Source organism: Dendrobium catenatum, unplaced genomic scaffold (genome assembly GCF_001605985.2).
Source record: "Dendrobium catenatum unplaced genomic scaffold, ASM160598v2 fragScaff_scaffold_1082, whole genome shotgun sequence".
Taxonomy (NCBI): Eukaryota; Viridiplantae; Streptophyta; class Magnoliopsida; order Asparagales; family Orchidaceae; genus Dendrobium; species Dendrobium catenatum.
In genome coordinates this window covers 640,038-659,275 of record NW_021319544.1, presented here as the reverse complement: position 1 = coordinate 659,275, position 19,238 = coordinate 640,038, and the positions used below count along the sequence as shown (strand labels likewise).

At 36.3% G+C, this 19,238-nt stretch overlaps 1 protein-coding gene across 5 annotated transcripts in view; it reads left to right on the top strand.

Annotated features, from left to right (window-relative positions):
* LOC110100972 (probable RNA-dependent RNA polymerase 4) overlaps nucleotides 1-19,238 on the top strand; it is a 98,341-nt gene that overhangs the window by 17,182 nt on the left and 61,921 nt on the right. For all 5 annotated transcript variants that reach the window (XM_028698406.1, XM_020828696.2, XM_028698409.1 and 2 more), the window contains 3 exons: nucleotides 7,849-7,923; nucleotides 8,020-8,091; nucleotides 8,611-8,714. In XM_028698406.1, the coding sequence (XP_028554239.1) occupies nucleotides 7,849-7,923; nucleotides 8,020-8,091; nucleotides 8,611-8,714 (251 nt within the window). The remainder of the gene's footprint in view (nucleotides 1-7,848; nucleotides 7,924-8,019; nucleotides 8,092-8,610; nucleotides 8,715-19,238) is intronic.

Genomic DNA, 19,238 nt, shown 5'->3' with positions numbered 1-19,238 from the left:
TCTCGTTATCGGGATAGGTAATTAACTATAGGGGCTTGCTCCTATAGGAAACCAGAACTCAGATCATAAAGTCCTTGCAAAATGAGGGCGAAATCTCTGGGTAGTGTCTTATCTACAAACCCATCTGCCTTCCAAAATTTACCCCGGAACTTATTCAGTTAAAACTCCCTCGCCGAAAAAAAAAAATAATAAAAGCGCGGCGGGGAGGTCGGGGCCGAATTTTCAGAGCCCACACTCCAGAATCATTTTGGTTCCTATTTATAATAAGATAATTCATTTTACATTAAATCTTTAAATCATTAATAGTCATCATAATGGCTCTTCCAATATGATTCAATTCATACACGATACAATGTACAACTTTCTCAAAAACAACTAAAGAGCCACTATTTCATAATTTTCTCAAATACTTAACATTTGTAAAAAGTCATAAATTACCTGAATTCAGTTGCATGCTATCTTCTATTGATGTACTTATCTCTTTCAGCCATTTTCAAATTCTTTGAAGACTTATAATCTTTCATACATTATAAACTTTATAATCTCACATAAGTCATTTTCTTGATATTTAATCATAACCATCCATTTCTATTTTAACATTTCTTTTAATAGATTTGACATTTAAATCCTTTCAATATTCATTTCCCCATTTCCATTTATACAGGAGATTCATTTAATTGTATTAATTAAGGTACAACCATTTCCTTTTTCATTTTCATTTTCTTTTCCTTTTTAACGTGCACTGGTACATTGCTTCCCCAGCCAGTACCATACGGGAGTGAACTCCTGTAAAATGCAATATCTTTTTCTTGTTATATTTATATTTATTTTATTTCCATACATATATAGACTTTTATTCTTCCTTTTCTTTTTCTTTCAAAATCTCTTCCCCTCGCTTCAAAATTTATTATTTTTCCCTTTATGAAAATATCATTTACTTTAAATGAAGTAAATGATGAAATTTATAAGAAAAATGGAAAGAAATTCAACATACATTCTTCCCTATTTCCCTTGGTCGTTCCTCTCGTTCGAAATTTCTTTCAACTTTTCGCTTCGTTAGCGATAGGAAAGAAAATGAATTGTTCAATCTTATCCTCCCACACAGTCGTTTTCTAAAAATGACAAAATAGATCTCAATTTCCTTCATTCGCATGCGTTTGGTCCGCCCAACCCACCTCTGTCGCGATCCACCATTTTCTATTCGCATACTTTGCTTGTGGTTATTAATAGGAGGCCGATCGGTTCAATTTAACTGGTCAGATGAACCGCTTTTGACACAAAGAGAGGAAGACCTCTTTAAAAAAGTCAAAAATGGGGAGGAGAAAACTCCTGCGCTGCCTTGCCTCATCATCTTGTCATTGTCAGCCTTGTTTTCGTGCATCGAAGGCATAACCACCCACATACTTTAAAACTCATAAAATCTCGCCCATAATGTGTTTTGGTGTGTTGAGCGAAACCCGTGCATGCTTTTCTTATCCGATGGGTGAAACTCATTGGCACTTGCGGAGAGACTAAAGACATTAGAAGCCAAGACGAAGGTTGGAAAGAGCTCGCAAGATTTCCGGAGGGGATGAGAAAGAAGGTGGACAAAGCTTGCAAACTTTTCTAACGAAACCCGCAGGTTTACATTTTCCAAAAATCAATCACATAACATAACATTAGAACTCTTAAACATCTCATATATATAGGCATGAGAAGGGAATACAAAAGGACACGACATTGAATTCACACACGAATCCAAGCAACACAAGCACGGAAATCCCCCCATGCATTCACGGAAAATAGCCCAGCCCAGGAATTGAAGGAGCAACCACGGGAACCAAAGGAGCCGCACGGAACCGTGGCGCCAAAGCCACGGGAAAATCTTCCAAGCTCAGAAAACCAACAACCACCGTGAGAACCAAGGAGCTTTGCACGGAAAACAACCACCCGTGGAAGCCAAGGAGCCATGGCATGGGAAAACACATTTTCTTGGGATTCCAAAAGCCATTTTGGAATCTCAAGGGACAAACATAGAATTTTAAAAGATAAAGCTACATAAATAAGATAATAAATTAACTAAAATCTAGCTAATAATGAGCTAACCTTTAGTTCAATAAATGAACTAAAAACTAGCTCATAAATAAGCTAAATTCCAGCTCAAAATTTATTGAGCTTGTAGACTCAAGGGAAACCAAAAATCAATTTATTTTGGGCTTGAGTTGACCCCCCCCTTGCCTATATCAGTCTAGTGCCCTACTGACTCCTTCTTTCTTGTAGTATAACCACTGCTAATGAACTAGGCTCAATGAAATACACAAGCAATGTATAAGAATTAATTATAACATTGTGAACATATTGAAATTCCATACTGATTATGAGAAATACATAATATTACTTTCTATCTTATCAACTATTCTACACCATTAAATAAGTTATATGATGCTATAAGCTTTTACACCCTTTCAGCTTTCCAATTAAAAGTTGGGTCCAAATTTTCATCTTTTAGAATTGAAACTGTTCTCTCATTCAAGTTGAGGTCCAAATTCTGAACTTTTAGAATTGAGAGTGTAGGCTTATCTTGCTAGATCTTTTGCCTTTACTTATGTGGGCTTATCCCCCATATATAACTTATTTAACTTTCCAAATAGAAATTCTTTAAGTCCTCATGACATATGCTATTATAGACATTACTCTATGCATAAATATATTCATACATGTTCATATAAGAATAAATTGAAGTAATTGAAGTAAATGCTATCATAACCATAATAGATATGAATTGCAATTAGATTAAACATATACTAATTCCTATAGCATCATTTGGGTATCTCACCTCGCTTGGAATCTATTTTCCTAAACTTTGTCTTTTTCTCACTACAGGAAAACAGCTCATTTTCGGCGTAATTTCCGGCGGAAATAAATTCGTCACAAATTCCGGCTGATTTTCCGGCGGATTTCCGACGGATTTTTTTTTGCAAAATTCCGACACATTTTTGACTGGTTTTCCGACGGATTTTTTCCGACAACATTTCCGGCTGCCTTTCCGGCGGATTTCTGACGGAAATTAAAAAATTAAGTTATATTTTAATAACTTATTATCAAATTATATTATAAAAATAACTTAAATTATAATTTAATTATTTAATAACAAAAAATTAACTTAGATTTTAATAAATTTTTCATTTTAAAGAAATTAACTTGTTAAATTAAGTTAAATAATTTAATATTTTATTGTTAAATTAAATTAACTAATTTAATAATTAATTGTTAAATTAAATTATATTTTTTTATCTTTTAAAAAAATTTACTTTTAAAATAATTTTTACTTTTAATATTTAGAAGTTATAAGTTAAATAAAATAAAGTATGAAAGAAATCAGGTTTTCTTAATTGGCTAAGTGGTAGAGGGCTAAAGGTTTTCGCGCGTGCAAGAGAGGCAGGCGTTCGATCCCCGCCGAAGGCAACTCCATGCGGGCGGGATCGGCTGGTGCAGAACGGGTTCATGAGGGGCTGGGTGGAGCGGAACGGGTTCACGAGGGGTTGGCTGGGCTGGCTGAACGGGGTCCGCCGCCGCTTTGGTATTAATTTTTTTAATTATTTTTCTTAAAATTCCGGCGGAAAAAACATCCGACGTAAATATTTTTCCAGTGGAAAATCCGTCGGAAATACGCCGGAAATATTTCCGCCGGAAGACATTTATCGACGCACGCCAAACTGGCGTACCAAAATCCGCCGGAAATCCGCCGGAAACCAAGAAATTCCGTCGGATTTTACGTGTTACCGGCGGATATGATCCGCCGGTAATAGCATATTTTCCTGTAGTGTTTTCTCTTATAGAATATCTCAATTGCACTCTTTCTCATTCAATAATAACCTTTTCTCACTTTTAAAACTCTTTTCTACTTTCTTTCCCTTCTAATTCCTCTTCTTTAATGTTTTCTGCAACCACTTCAGCCTTCTACTTATAAAATTCAGCAAACAACCTTTTTTTCCTCCTGAATTCAGTAGGTTTTTAACAACCTAAATCTTTATTTTAGCAATTGCAATATTAACCATTACCTATTTTAGTAAACATTCATATCCTTCCATGGTTTTAGCTTCCATCAGCAAACAATAGTACTTTCCTTACTATTTTTTGAATTTTCAGCAACTAGAAGCAGCAACACTACTTAATTTGCTGAAAATTTCTGGAATTCTTCCACATAACAGCCTAAATCTACTCATGCCAGAAATGCCCTCTCACGGCCTGTAGCTTCTTCGCACACCAGAAGCCAGTTGATGGAAAAAAATGGGAGAGGAAATGCTAATACTGCATAATGCCTTTATTCAGGATATATTATATTATAAGACCCTTAGTGCTTTTCCCACTACAGGATCCCAAAAATTTCCAGCCGTGAGATCAAATCCAACCAATGCATGGCTTGGTTAGTGGAAAGTGAGAGGAAATTTCCTTTTTCAGTATTAAAGAAAAAGCAATGATGGTTACTAGGTATTAAGTAAGAGTGAATTCATTTAAATGTTAATGAAATATGTAAAGTATGTTCCTGTACTACTTATGCATATAGATAAATACAATTGACTTCATAAGTGACATACACTTCTCTATATTAAAATGCTCAAAATTAAAAGGTTATTTTTAATGAAAATAAATTAACTTTTATAAAACATTAATACTTGTTTTTACTTCGAATATTTTAGGTATTATATGCACTTCATTAATAATTATCTTAAATGCTCCTCAAAGAAATTAAATGAACAAACCCATTGTAAGTGGGGTGTATGATTGGCTGGGTAACGTGAATGTCAGCAGTCAAAGAAAAGAGACTCGTACACACCTCGTGAGTGCATTGCACACCTTGTGAATGCTTTCCCTTGAAAAGAAACAAAAAAGTACACTGTTGCACGTTACGGATTGCATGACTTGTTCACTAAAGTATGTGTGACACATCAATTCATTTAAAACAAAATATTGCCTATGCGGTGCCCCTAGTTCTATAGTGCAAAAGTAATAGTGACATACAAATGCACTATGTAAACGTACTAAGTAGCGTGTATATATACCATCGATCATGCAAATATTCCTTGTAGATGTATTAACAATAAGACATGTGCAAGTGCATTGTGCAATGCATCAAGATTCGTGCATCTACATCATGCAGGTATACTATGGAACATACAAGTACATTGCACGAGTCTCCATGCAATAAACAAATGCATCATACATGCACCCATATAAACATGGAAATGCATCACGCATATTTATTATCCAACATGCAAATACACAGTGTGCGTTTACCACAATACATGCAAATGAATTATGAAAATATGGATGTAACAAGCAAGTGCATGATGTGCATATACTAAGCAATATTAAAATGCGCCACGTAGATGTTTGAAAACATGCAAATAAGCTATGTAGATGCATCGAGACTTGTGTAAGTGCGTAATACATCATGCAAATTATTTAAACATATTATTCAAACCATATAATTGTTTTATGCAAATGTTTCATACAAATGAATTACACATCATTTATATACATGAATCATGTAAATTTATTGTGACAATCATGCAAAGGCAACATGCGTACGTGTTATCTAACATGCGAATACATTATGAATGTGCACTGCACTACATATAGATACGCTATGCATATATCTGTCCAATATGTAAATGTATTGTACGATGTGTAAATGCATTTTGCATGCATGCCACAACATGCAAATGCATTATATAAACATACATGTAACATGCAAATAAATTATGTGCGCATTCTAATTTACATGAAAATGCGTCATGGTCATGCAAATGCATCACTCACATCATACAAATATATTGATTATTATGCAAATGCATTAAAAAGCACATGTATGCATGTGCGCCGATGAGCGCAATACGTACACAAGCAAGATTGGAGGATGATGTCCGAATTGAAAAATGACAAATGCATTGTTAAGCATATCAAAATGCATGCATATCATTTAAATACAAAATTATCCTAAAGTGTTCCGAATGTTGCATACAATTGTTGAACTTAAGGTTTGAAAGTGCTGTGCACATCAAAGTTCAAGTCCAATCCTCCTTGAATGGACCGAAGTTGACACACTTGAATCAACGAACAAATATACTGTCATAGTTTCGATCGAAATATTTGATTTTATACATTCATATGGACCTTCAAGGTTGTTTGTAATGAAAATCCACTTATTAAAATGTAAACTCTTACTTCTGATAGCTATACAACTTTAAAAACCAATGGTTGAAACCGATCTTCTGTTGGCGAGAAAACAAAGTAGACAGGGTTCGAACTATGAAAATTACTAACCATCTTCGATGATGGCCACATTAAATGTAAATCTCAATCAGAGGAGACTGCATCATTTAATGTCATAACATTCAAATTAATCCCGATTCTCTATTGATAAATAGAAAAAGTTGACAGGGTCAATTCCTGATGATGGCTGGGTTGAAAGCTAATCTCAATTGGCGAGAATCCTACTTTTTAATGCCCTCAAATCCTAAAATTAATCTGTTAGGGTCTCAAATTTAATAAAATGTTAAGTCTAATGTTTAACAAAGTTTAAATATTTAAAATGAGATTAAATCACCTAACACTTTAAAATTTATTAATTAAGATTCATTTTTAAATAATATTTTGTCATTAAGGATGTGCCAAATGTCCTCTAATCAATGGTTTGACTCAACAATTCCATAAGACTTGTGGTTTGGCCCAACGACTCTTTAGTTGGTGAATGATTATGATTGAGGTCCTTTGAGCAGGTGGTTTGGCCCAACGACTCCACTATATTACAGTCACGGCTAAAAGCTTGTATGTTCCTCAATGGCTTATGCCCTTGAATAATGAATTATAGGGTATAATTCATAGGGCATAAAGTTCATGTCAGCTTAAGTCAGCTAAAATATATTTCTGTTGGTAAATATTCTCCCCAAGTCTCCAAGGTCCTCTTGGACAAAACAACTCAAGGTTAAGGATAAAGATCTTTCGATCATGTTGGGTTGACTACCTCTTCTGATTAAGTGAACTAGGGATTACAACGGCTCAGGACCACATCACCATGGTATCTTGATTAGGCTCGTCATCATTCTCCTATCACCCGCATTAAGAGAATGATGATAAATTTCAAACCCTGGAAATTTTCAAATCCGACATCCAAATCCTAAAGCTACTGCTAATATACGTTGGGTAAATAGTACCTATTTAAAGACTAGCCTTAATCGAAGTGCTCACTTGTTATTGAGAGGTACAATTAATTATAGCGGCTCGTGTTTATGGGAGACCAATCTCCAGATTAAAAAGTCCTCACGAAATAAGTGCGAAATCTCTCGATAGTATTTTATTTAAAATCCAACTACTTTCTGAAAATTTATCCTAGAATGTAATCTCATTAAAACTCTTCCTGTTGATAAAAAAAACGTGTAGAGGTCGGGGCTTGAATTTTCGAAGCCAACAATGTATTCCTTAGTTATCTTTTTGATATCTTTTATCAATTAGGTACTGTCGTTTTTGAAACACATCTAAAATTGTAAGTCTCTTCATTTGATCTGGCGATCATAAGTTTGAATCTTGGAATAGGCCACTTTGCTAATTTTAGAAAAAGTTTTGCATTTGTCATTCTTTTTTACGAAACTACATTTGGTGGGAGTGTTATTTACTATATTCATTTCTTTGGCTTCCATTTTGATGGATCTAGCAAGATAATAGCTTTCTTTAGAAAAAGAATGGATATTACAAATTGCCCTTTCTAATTTGTTTTACTCCTTGATTTATCTTCCACTTCTGCATATTACACTAATTCATTTTTTGTCTAGTTTGCCCTAAAAGTGATTATTGCAATATTGCATGCAGGAATTCCTGGATGAATTTAAGAGATTGGATAGAGCTTTAAACACTAGAGAGTACAATTCTAGCATTGTTGAGCCAGTATGTAGAGCATATGATCATGTGTTATAATTTTAAATTATCTTACTTTCTCTTACACAATTCTGATGTGAATTATTGTTCTTCCATTCTGTAAAGCCACTTCTTATTCAATTTCGACTGTTCAACAATGGCTATGCTGTGAAAGGAACACTTCTTATTAATAAGCAGGTACACATAATAATTGTTTGTTACATGCATTTGGTTTTTTATTGTGGCTTTTTATATTCGTTGTGGTCATGAATACAATTTTAACAAACTTATGTTTCTTTCATGTGGAGATATTAGGTTTACTACGTCAAATTACAACTTTCTGTCTTGATTTATTATTGTGGCATTTCAAAAAGGAATCTCAGCATGATTTCTCTTCTCTAATAATTCTTTCAAACTCTCTAATTTTGCTATTTACTTGGATTAAGAATTCTACGTTTGGTCCAAGGCATCGTTTTAAAAGGCAGATAAAATGCTTCAATGGCAACTAGGTTATTTAGTTAGTTTTTTTTTCGCCTCATAACTGGTTAGCACTACTCTTTTCTAAATTTTGATGCAACGGTAGTATGGAAATGGCCAGTTTCACTTACATAATTTATACAGTAAATGATGCTTTATCTGGAATGCTTGCCGTTTGAATCTGCATTATATCATCTTTACTTTTACAGAATGCTTATTGTTTAAAATTCATGTTTGTAGCTACCCTTCAGAACCATTCTTTTTAGGCCTTCAATGAGAAAAGTTCAAACAGATCCAGATGCTCTAGGTATTCAGTCCAACTCTCTGGAGATTGTTGGGACAAGGTAAGCTTAGCTGATTAAATTACATAACACAGTTTCTGTTGAATTTCATAGGATATATCTAAATTTCTGAATGCAGGGTTTAGGTTACATTTTAACTGTTAAACTACCTTTCCATTATTTTTACCTTCAATAAAATTGAACTAGAAGGGCCCTACTTGCCTGCATAACAATACCTGTTTGGTTTGCTGGAAAGCTGTATGATGTCAAATCTCTAGGCTTTCCTTATTCTTGGCTGATAAAATTAGTCCTTTTTTTCCAAGCTCAGGTTGGCACTTTATATTATTTTCCTATAAAGGCGCAGTAAATAGGACCTTGTTTCATTAACGACATATCATAAATACTCACAGTCAAATTAGGTAAGGCCTTTCTGTTAGTCCGTGTAAGCTGACAAAGCAATAAGTTAAAGAAAATAGATCTTATATACGTGAAGTAAAAGCACTTATTTAGAAGAAGGCTAGCTGATCTATTAGTGGAACAATTAGGTCTAAAGTAGCCGTGTTTATAGTGCCATTCGTTTTTAGAGATTACTTTGGTTTTGTTTTGCAATTTTTTAATAGTGGGTCAATGCAGTAGCCAACTTATGCAAAAGCATCATCTTACTTTTGCTTTTTCTGAGATATTCAGCTTCTCTGAATCAACCATTTGATAGGTTGCCTTTGTAACCTTATAGAGAAAACCATTTTTTATTTATTTTTCTTAGGATTAGTTGCTCTTTAGGAAAGGCTTTGTTCCTTTTAAGGGCAAGGAATGCCTTTCCTATCTGTTTGATCTTCTTGATTAGTTCCCTGGCAAAGAGAATCTTGAAGTTTTGGGTGTAGCTTAAATTTAATAAAGCTGAATTAAGAATAGAATTAAAAATTAAACATGACAGAATAAATTAATCATAGAAGATATTTTTCAACACCCGACTTAAAAGCCCTTTAATCATCTTAGCCAAAACTGAATATTGCTCATGTTATAATCCCGTGTTGCCACCTTGATTTATATAATATATGATAAGAAAGGTTTGCGCTTCAGCTAACCCGGTGGGATCTCTCGAATCTTTGTTGAGCATGAGCCTGATAGAGTTTTTCCCTCAGCGATCAAGGTTCATAAAACTTATTGATTTATGCAATGATTCTTGATCTCAATGTAGATGACTATTTAGAGTTTCATGTGGTAGATCACTAGAAAAAGTTTAGTGGGGTTCTCTTCCTCCTCACTAGATGAGGTGGAGTGCAGTGGCCATAATAACTCAAAGAAAGTATGGACTTATGATTTATTGTGACCATGTGGAGCACACTGGTGGAGGCAATGAGGTTGTGAGCTGCTACTTGTGTAATGACAAAAAAAAAAAAAAAAAAAAAAAAAAAAAAAAAAAAAAAAACTGACTAGCTTGAATCCGGCTAATCTTGGTAGCTGAGCTCAGCTTTAGGCTTATTAGTTTGTTTGGGTTTCATTTGACTATGGTTGGTCTAGTTTAAGCATACATGGAATTCTCTTACACTTTGGAGTTTGTATGAATGCCAATGAATTCAATATGAGCTTATTCGGTCACTGTGAAGTCAAAATATGCCAAATTAGGCCTTGAAACTGGCATAGGTCCATGCTTGATTGAAAGTTTGTACTTGATAAAGTAGACTTTTATCATGTAATTTGTCTTGTAATCTTGTAAAATATTGTGTTTGATAAAGTAGATTAACTCCACTTAATTTTTTTTCCACCAACAAATGCAACATTCCTATATTTTGACCTCAATGTTGCGTAAGTGTTGGTTGAACTTGGAAGTTATTGCTTGAAATTTTCAATTTAAGTTTTTTAGACATTTTTTTATTCAATCTGATGAGGACATCGACAGATGCTATCGACAAGTTTATCGACGACGGAATCGTAGATCTACGGCTAAGATTCAACGCTTTTACTTTTGATGCATTTCTTCATGTTATGTTTTATTTTGTATTGTTGTTTCCGGAATTTACCCCTTTGGGGAAGTGTCTTGTTATTGTAGCCCAGAAGGAAATTGCGTACTTTTCCTTCTTCATGATTGATACCTATATATAGTGGTCTATGTGTTGTAAGATTTGGATGAATGATGAATGAAAATTTTCCTTTGTTTCTTCTTCTTGTGAGAGCACTAGAGAGAAGAGAGAGAGAGAGAGAGAGCAAGAGAGAGAGAGCTCGAGGTGAGCAAATGTAACACCCACTAATCGTTGGAAGAGTCCGCGACTCGTGGTTTTTAATTTGTTGTCTTCTTCTCTTCCTCTTCCCCATCCCACTCGTTGACTCTTCTTAGTTCTACCACAACCGGCCATAGTCCCTCCCAAATCACCCCACATCACCACCACTTCAAGTCCACTCGCCAACCTAGCCCCACCGAACCCGAAGCCTGGGCGCCCCTTTCGCATTGCCGCCACCCCCCATTCTCTTCCCCTCCTTGAATGATGAATTACTTCATCATTACCACTTACCTAAATAGCATAAATGATTTAATCTCAACCATAATTTGAATTTCAAATAGTTTCATAAATTAGAAAGTTATTTTAGGAAAGTCTTGAATCCAATTTAAATTTAATTTTAAATTAGATTGGAGTGCTTTATTCTTTTCCTAAATTAGGAAGACCAAATTGGAAGCTATTCTAATTAACCCACACCCTCCTCCCTCTCTTAATGCCGTCAACCTCCCCCCATTAATGGGATTTCTTCATGGTTTCCACTTGAGCTCCCAATCACACATTATTTTGAATTCAAATTTCAAATTATTTTACTCCACACTTAATTAGAATCTGAAATTAATTTCAGATTTGAATTAAACTTTTCTCCCCTCTAACCTAACCTAATTCTCCATCATTCAAACCGTTCCCCTGCTCTTTACTCTTGGCCGCCCTCTCCACTTGCATCATCTCTCTTGGGAAACTTAAACACTCATGCTATTTGAAGCAAAGGGAAGAAAACAAGTTCTTTCCTCTTTCATACCAATGATGTATGGCCGACCCTGAGGTCGACCACGGATTTGTCTTCGACGAGCAAGGGATGACGAATATTCTTGGATCCCCATTCTTCGACGTCTTCTTTGGTAATGATGAGACTGTGGAGGGATACATCGACCGCATCTTGTACTAACTAACATTATCGATTGAAGAGCACCTTCAACCGGGTCGTTGGATAATCATCGATCACCCTCCGCCTCCTCCACCGCCGACTATTTCTCCATCTACGAAGGTCTTCGGTGCCGTCTTCCTAGTGGTAATATTCTTCATTGTATGGTTCATCTTTCTCTGCTAAAGCTTAAGAGTGATTGAGTGAGAAGGTACTCAAGGTGAATCTCTCGTTGTTAAGTGATGGATTATGTTATGTGTACTTAGTATTTACTATTGTCTTGAATTTTGATTGGATTATTTGGTTAATATCAAACGCATTTCTTTGGCCTAAGCAAGTTGATTACTTTGAATTCCTAACTCTTCTCTGTTTGCACGCAATAATTTTCATTAGCAAGTTTTAATCAATTGTTTCTTTTAATTTCACAAGTAACTCCTAGTAGTATCACATCATCTAAGTATCAGAGCATGGTAGACATGCATATCTTGTACTAGAAAACATCCTAGGGTTTAGCCAAACATTAGTCTTAAAGTTTACATGCATGTCTTCGTCTAAATAATTTCAATTCACTGTTTTTGTTTGTTGCCCATGCATTTCTTGCACATATTTAGTGAACTTTAGGTCAATTTCCCTAGTGTTTAGGGTGCTGTCCACACGCTAGAAACCCTCCAAAACACTTAGATAACTTGGGCCTTTGCTGTAGCTTGCTGTCCCGATCATTCTTGCATCATTTAGAGGTGTTAGGAGCATTTTATCTTAGTGTCTAGGTGCTGTCCCTTACCCCATTACCTCCCCTAGCGTCCCTTAACACCCACCCATGGATCCGGAACTCATTCAAGCAACATTGGACCTAATCGTGGGCCAACTTGGAACGGTTACTCAACAAATTATGAACACCCAGACTAACTTAGCCGACTTTAGACACCAAACGGGTGAGAGACTTGATAACATCGCGCGTATAGGAAACCCAGCGATCTATACCCCTTCTAGACCCCATTCTCCTTACGGTGATGATACCCGAACTGAATATGGACCTCCTAGAGACCACTACTGCCCCAATCATCGACCCAATCAGGAACCTTTAGGACGCGGCACTCCTTGGAGAGATAATGATACCCAACTGCTTAAGAACATTCGTATAGATGCCCCGTCTTTCGACGGTATGTTAGACCCTCAAGTTTTCCTAGATTGGCTCAAGGGAATAGACAGTTATTTTAAATGGTATAATATTTCAGAGGAACGAAAAGTTAGGTTCGCCGAGATGAAGCTAACGGGTAGAGCTAATTAGTACTAGATGAACCTTGAACATATGCGCAAAACCCGAGGAGAATATCCTGTTACTAACTGGGGGACGATGAAACAAGAGTTAAAATGAATATATCTCCCTCTTTCCTACTATCCTAGACTTTTGGATCGTTAGAATAGATTGACCCAGGGAAGCAAACCCGTCAAGGAGTACATTTCGGCCTTTGATAATTTCATGATCCGTTGTAGTGGGGAAGAGACCACTACTCATACACAAATTATTTCGATGTTTAGAGCCGGATTAAGAGAAGATCTTCAGAATGAGTTTTTTTCCATAGGAGTGAACATTTTGGAAGCCGCTTGTAGTCTTGTGTTAGATTTAGAAGAATCTAGGAGCCATGCCTCTTCTAGCAACCAAGAGCCTCATCCTAACCTTTCAAATCCTCCTCTAGTCAACCTTACAACAAATCCACTGGACCCACGACTAGTCGACCTACCCCAAGTCAAGCCCAACCTCGCCCTGACTGTAAAGGTAAAACACCGGAACGACAAACACCCAAGACCCCTGCTGGCATTAAATATTTTCGATGCCATGAGTACGGGCACATTGCCTCTCAATGTTCCAGTCCGTTTAAAGTCACCATTATTGAGGAAGTCACCGAAGAAAACGATGAATCGTACACCGAACTAGTTCATCACATCGACGATGATGACGAATTTTTCTGTGAACACGATACTGCGGTGATCAACTATCTCCAAAAGATGGATCAATTAGACCTACAAGTTGTTAGGTGTGCTCTTTCACAACCTAAGTTTAGCGACGATTGGCGAAGAACCTCAATCTTCCACACTTTCACCAAGATAGGTGACAAGAACTGCTAGGTCATAATTGATAGTGGAAGTTGCATTAATGCTGTTTCATGTGCTATTATTTATAAACTCCACTTGAGAACCACACCTCACCCAAACCCCTACAAGCTCACCTGGATCAACTCGACCGCCTTAGGAGTGACAGATAGAAGTCTCATTCCTATTGAGTTTGTGGGTTACAAGGAGAAGATTTGGTTTGATGTTTTAATTATGGATGTTGGTCAGATCATCCTTGGCCGCCCCTGGTTGTTTGATAACGATGTGCACATTTATGAGCGATCAAACACCTGTGTATTTGAGCACGAGGGCAAGAAGATTAAACTCCTACTCACCCAACCTAAGGCTGTTAAAGAAGATGTTAAACCCAACTCCTTTAAACCCAACACAAATTTGAATCTTTTAACCCCTAAAGACTTTGATACTGAATTAGAATCAAGATCTCCCCTCTACGCCTTGGTAGCTCGGGAAGTGAGTGCGACCCAGGAAGAGCCTGTGTCACACCCCAATTTGACCCACCCCTTAACGGTCAATCTAGAGTATAATAGAGAAGGAAAATTTAAACCGGTTCCTTCATACTAACACCCATTCCGAGCTACCACATTCATAATGGAGTAAGTAAAAAAAATCTATTTAGACTCTTCTAACTTGCCACCCTGTATAATTCCATAATTAATAGTGAGAAGCATATAATGTCCCTTAATGACTATCAAGTATAATTGAAGTAATACAAAGCTCTATTAAAACTTTTAAAATTCATTCACATCCCCAAAAGTTTGTACATCTAACATTCATATCTCATTTTAGATCTCTTTGCACACCCAAAATGTATTTACACCAGAAGAACAGTCACCTCTTGTTATTGTCCCAAGGGCTGTCCTTTCGTTGCGCTTTTGTTGCGCTTTGGCTTATTCATTTGTTTATAAATATTTATCATTTTAGACTTACGAAATCATTAACATTGATAAAGATTACTCTATACCGAAACAATTTCATACATATTCGACCTTGTTCATACAAAATAAGTAAAATAAACTAAAATACATGTGGTTATAAGCATAATCAAGATGAAGTGCAATAATAAAATATTTACTAATTCTTTTAACATTGTTTGGGTATCTCACCTTGTTAAAAGTTTGTTCTCCTAGACTTTGTCTCCCTTTCCTCTTGTAAACAATCTCAATTAAGTTCCTCTTCATTCAATAGTAATCATTTTCTTTATTTTCCTATGTCTAGCAATCTATCACAATGAACTCAGCTACCACCAACTGATTTAAGCAAACATTATTAAATTCCATCCTTTTTAACCATAAATTTCAACAAAAGTTCATTTTAGTAACTATAGATTGTTTTAGCTCGACTTTATCCTCCCAACTGAGCCTTCACGAATCCTCTAGCACCCACTTACAATATCTTAGCGAACTCCAGATAAACTTATGTATGGTAAAAAAATTGGGAATGAGAAGTGAACTAAAACCTATTTTATATCTCAATCCTCTCTCCACTTAATACAACACAACAAACTCACCCTTAGCCGTCAGATTGCAGCATGCCAAAATCAATCCTTTGCATGCTCAGATTAGTGGAATAGCTACAGTAGAATATATATTAAATAAATTGTATGCTACAGTATTATCCACTCCCTAGTTAATTGTTAATTAACTAAATTGATTACTTTGTTAAATGAATTTACGTCTATATAAACTTATAATAAAATAAGCTAATATTCATAGAAAATTAATACTTATATTATTTTGATCATTTTGAGGGCATTACAATCACCCCTCCTTTTTGAAAATTCGTCCTCGAAATTATCTTAGCGATCATCAAACAAATAAGGGAATATCAATTTAATGTCTTTCTCTTTTTCCCCGGTTGCTTCTTTTTCTGGTCTGTATTTCCATTTCACTTTAACATATGGAATCTGCCGATTTCTGAGTTTAGTTTCAACATCTAATATTCCTTCTGGTTCTTCAGTATAAGTCAGATTTTTCTGTAGATCAATTTCATCACGTGAAATTCTCTGACACGTGAAAAACATTATGAATATCTGACATGTCTGCTTGAAGAGCAAGTCTATAAGCAAATTTTCCAATTCTTTCAATAATTTCAAAAGGTCCAATATATCTTGGATTCAATTTGACTTTCTAACTAAATCTAATAGTACCTTTCATAGGCTTAATCTTCAAGAATACAAAATCACCTAGTTCAAACTCTACAGTTCTATATTTGGGTTCATAATACTTTTGTTGACGATCCTGGGCAGCTTTTAATCTGTCTCTGATTAATCTGATTTTTTCTGTTGGTTCATCAACTAACTCTGGACCCATTAGTTGTCTTTCTCCTACTTCAAGCTAAGTTAAGGGAGTTCTGCATTTTCTACCATAAAGTGCTTCATATGACGCCATTTGTATAATAGATTGATAACTATTATTGTAAGCAAATTCTATTAATGGTATGTGATCTTCCCAACTACCTTTGAAATCCAAAACATATAATCTCAATAAGTCTTCCTATACTTGAATGGTTCTTTTAGATTGACCATCAGTCTGAGGGTGAAAGGCTGTACTGAAATGCAGATTTGTGCCCAAGCTTTCTTGAATGTTTTTCCATAGCCTAGAAGTAAATCGTCCATCTCTATCTAAGACAATAACTTTTGGAATGCCATGTAATATGACAATCTCGTTTACATACAAGCGTGCCAATTTGTCTATTGAATCAGTTTGCTTGATAGGCAAAAAGTGAGTTGATTTTATCAGTCTATCAATAATCACCCAAATGCTATCATTTCTCCTTGTTTGGATCTCGGAAATCCCATAACAAAATCCATTGCAATGTCTTCCCACTTCCACACAGTGATTGTAATGATTGCAATAAGCCACTAGGTTGCTGGTGTTCCTCTTTCACCATTTGACATGCTTCACACTTAGCTACATATTATGTAATGTCTTTCTTTATACCTGGCCACCAGAACATTAATTTCAAGTCTTTATACATCTTGGTACTGTTTGGATGAATTGTAAAACCGAAATGATGAGCTTCTTTCAAAATTTTCTTTCTTAAATCCAGATTGTTTGGTATCCACTACTGGAATTTGTGCTTAATGATTCCATCAAGATCAACATAAAGATCAGGTCTTTTCCCTGTCTGGGCCTTCTCCGTCAACTTTAAAAATTCACTACTATGCTTTTGAGCTTCTTTGATACGATATGTTAAAGTGGGCTTTATTGTCATCCGATGCAAACATTCAGCATTTTTGTAATATCTAATTTCCAATTGCAGATTTTTCATTTCCTTAATTAGTTGAACCTCTTTAGTAATCACCCAGTTCCTCATTCCTGTAGACTTACGACTCAAGGCATCGGCTACATTATTGGCTTTTCCCGGACAATACTGAATATTCAAATCATAGTCTTTGAGCTCCAACCACTTTCTTTGTATTAAATTGAATTGTTTCTGTGAAAATATATATTTTAAGCTCTGATGATCAGTGAAAATTTCACATTTTATTCGATACAGGTAATGTCTCCAAATCTTCAAAGCAAATACTACTGCAGCCAGCTCTAAATCATGAGTAGGATAATTTCTTTCATGGGGCTTTAACTGTCTCGATGTATATGCAATGACTTTTCTATTCTGTATTAGGACACATCCTAACCTTTCAAAAATACATCACTGTAAATCTGAAATCCTTCTGTTCCTGAGAGAAGTGATAATACTGGTGTGGTAGTTAGATGCATCTTCAATGTCTGAAAGCTCTTCTCACATTCAGCAGTCCACTCAAACTTAGCCTCCTTTCTCATCTATTTAGATAAAGACTGCAATTTGTGAAAATCCTTTAACACATCTTCTGTAATATCCTGCTAGTCCGAGAAAACTACGAACCTCTGTAACATTCTTTAGGGTAGGCCATTTCACAATTGCTTTCACTTTTTGTGGATCTACTGAAATTCTGATAGGAAACACTTGAGTTCTCAAGTATTCCTAACCCAAACCAATAAAATTACAGCAGCCAACTGCTGTCCACAGCAGCAAAACAGCAGAAATTCAGCGAAAACACAGCAGGAAATTGGGAAACGAGGAGAAAAACACAAGATTTCGCTTGTATTTCACTAGAAATCAAAGAAAACAGCAAAGGTACAATTTGTTCTTCAATCCGAGTGGAAGAACAACTCTCCAACGATCTCCGGCAACGCCAAGAGCCCAAGCACGCAAACCCTAGATCTCAAATAGAATTCAAATTCAAGATGAGGAGGTAATCCCCCCCAATCTCCTAATTATACAAAATTAATCATAAAGGACAATAATAAACTTCCTAAAACAGTCTTTCACATTGAAATTTTCCCTCCTAAGCTCACCCAAAAACCCACGTAGCCCCTCTCGGTTCCGCTCAATCCCCGCTCCCCTTCTTGTTTCTCCGCTTGGAGTAATAGTGGACCGGTCCGGGATGGACCGGTCCAGTCGGCCCCTCCTGGGCCGTCGTAACATTACCGCCCTCCCAAAGAATCACCTTGTCCTCAAGGTGAAAATCAGGGAACTGCTGTTTCATCCTCCCGTATGGCTCCCACGTAGCCTCGTAGTCAGGAAGGTTCTTCCACTGGATCAACACTTCCTTAGTATTATCTTCTTTCTGGCGAACACCTTTTATCTCCATAGGTTCTAGAATCACCTCTAACTCTTCATTCAGGGTCGCTGGTAGCTCGGAATTGGCGGTGCACTCCCCGATGGCTTTTCTTAATTGTGACACGTGAAAAATTGGATGTATAGTTGCCGATGGAGGTAGTTTAAATTTGTATGCTACTGTCCCAATCTTCTCCAGCACTTCATATGGCCCAAAGTACCTTGGAGCCAGCTTTTTCATTCCTCCTGTTGGCGACTGTCTTCTATCTATATGGTCGTAGCTTCAGATACACCCTATCCCCTGCTACAAACTATATGTCCTTCCGATGTCCATCCGCTTGCTTCTTCATAATTTGTTGTGCTCTCAGCAGATGCCTCTTTAACTCTTCAAGTACTCGGTCTCTCTCCTCCAAGTACCCTTCTACTGACGAAACAGGGGTGTTGTTACTCCCAAAATGCACCAAGTGTGGGGGTTCCCTTCCGTACAACACCTTGAATGGGGTCATCTATGAAGCAGAATGAAATGATGTGTTGTACCAATATTCTTCCCAGGATAGCCACTTAGCCCATAGCTTGGGAGTTTCTGACACAAGACATCTCAGGTACGTCTCTAAGCTCCTGTTGACTACTTCTGTTTGGCCGTCCGTCTGCGGGTGGTATGCTGTACTCTTTTTTAGAACTGTTCCTTGTAACCTGAGAAACTCCCTCCAAAAGTGA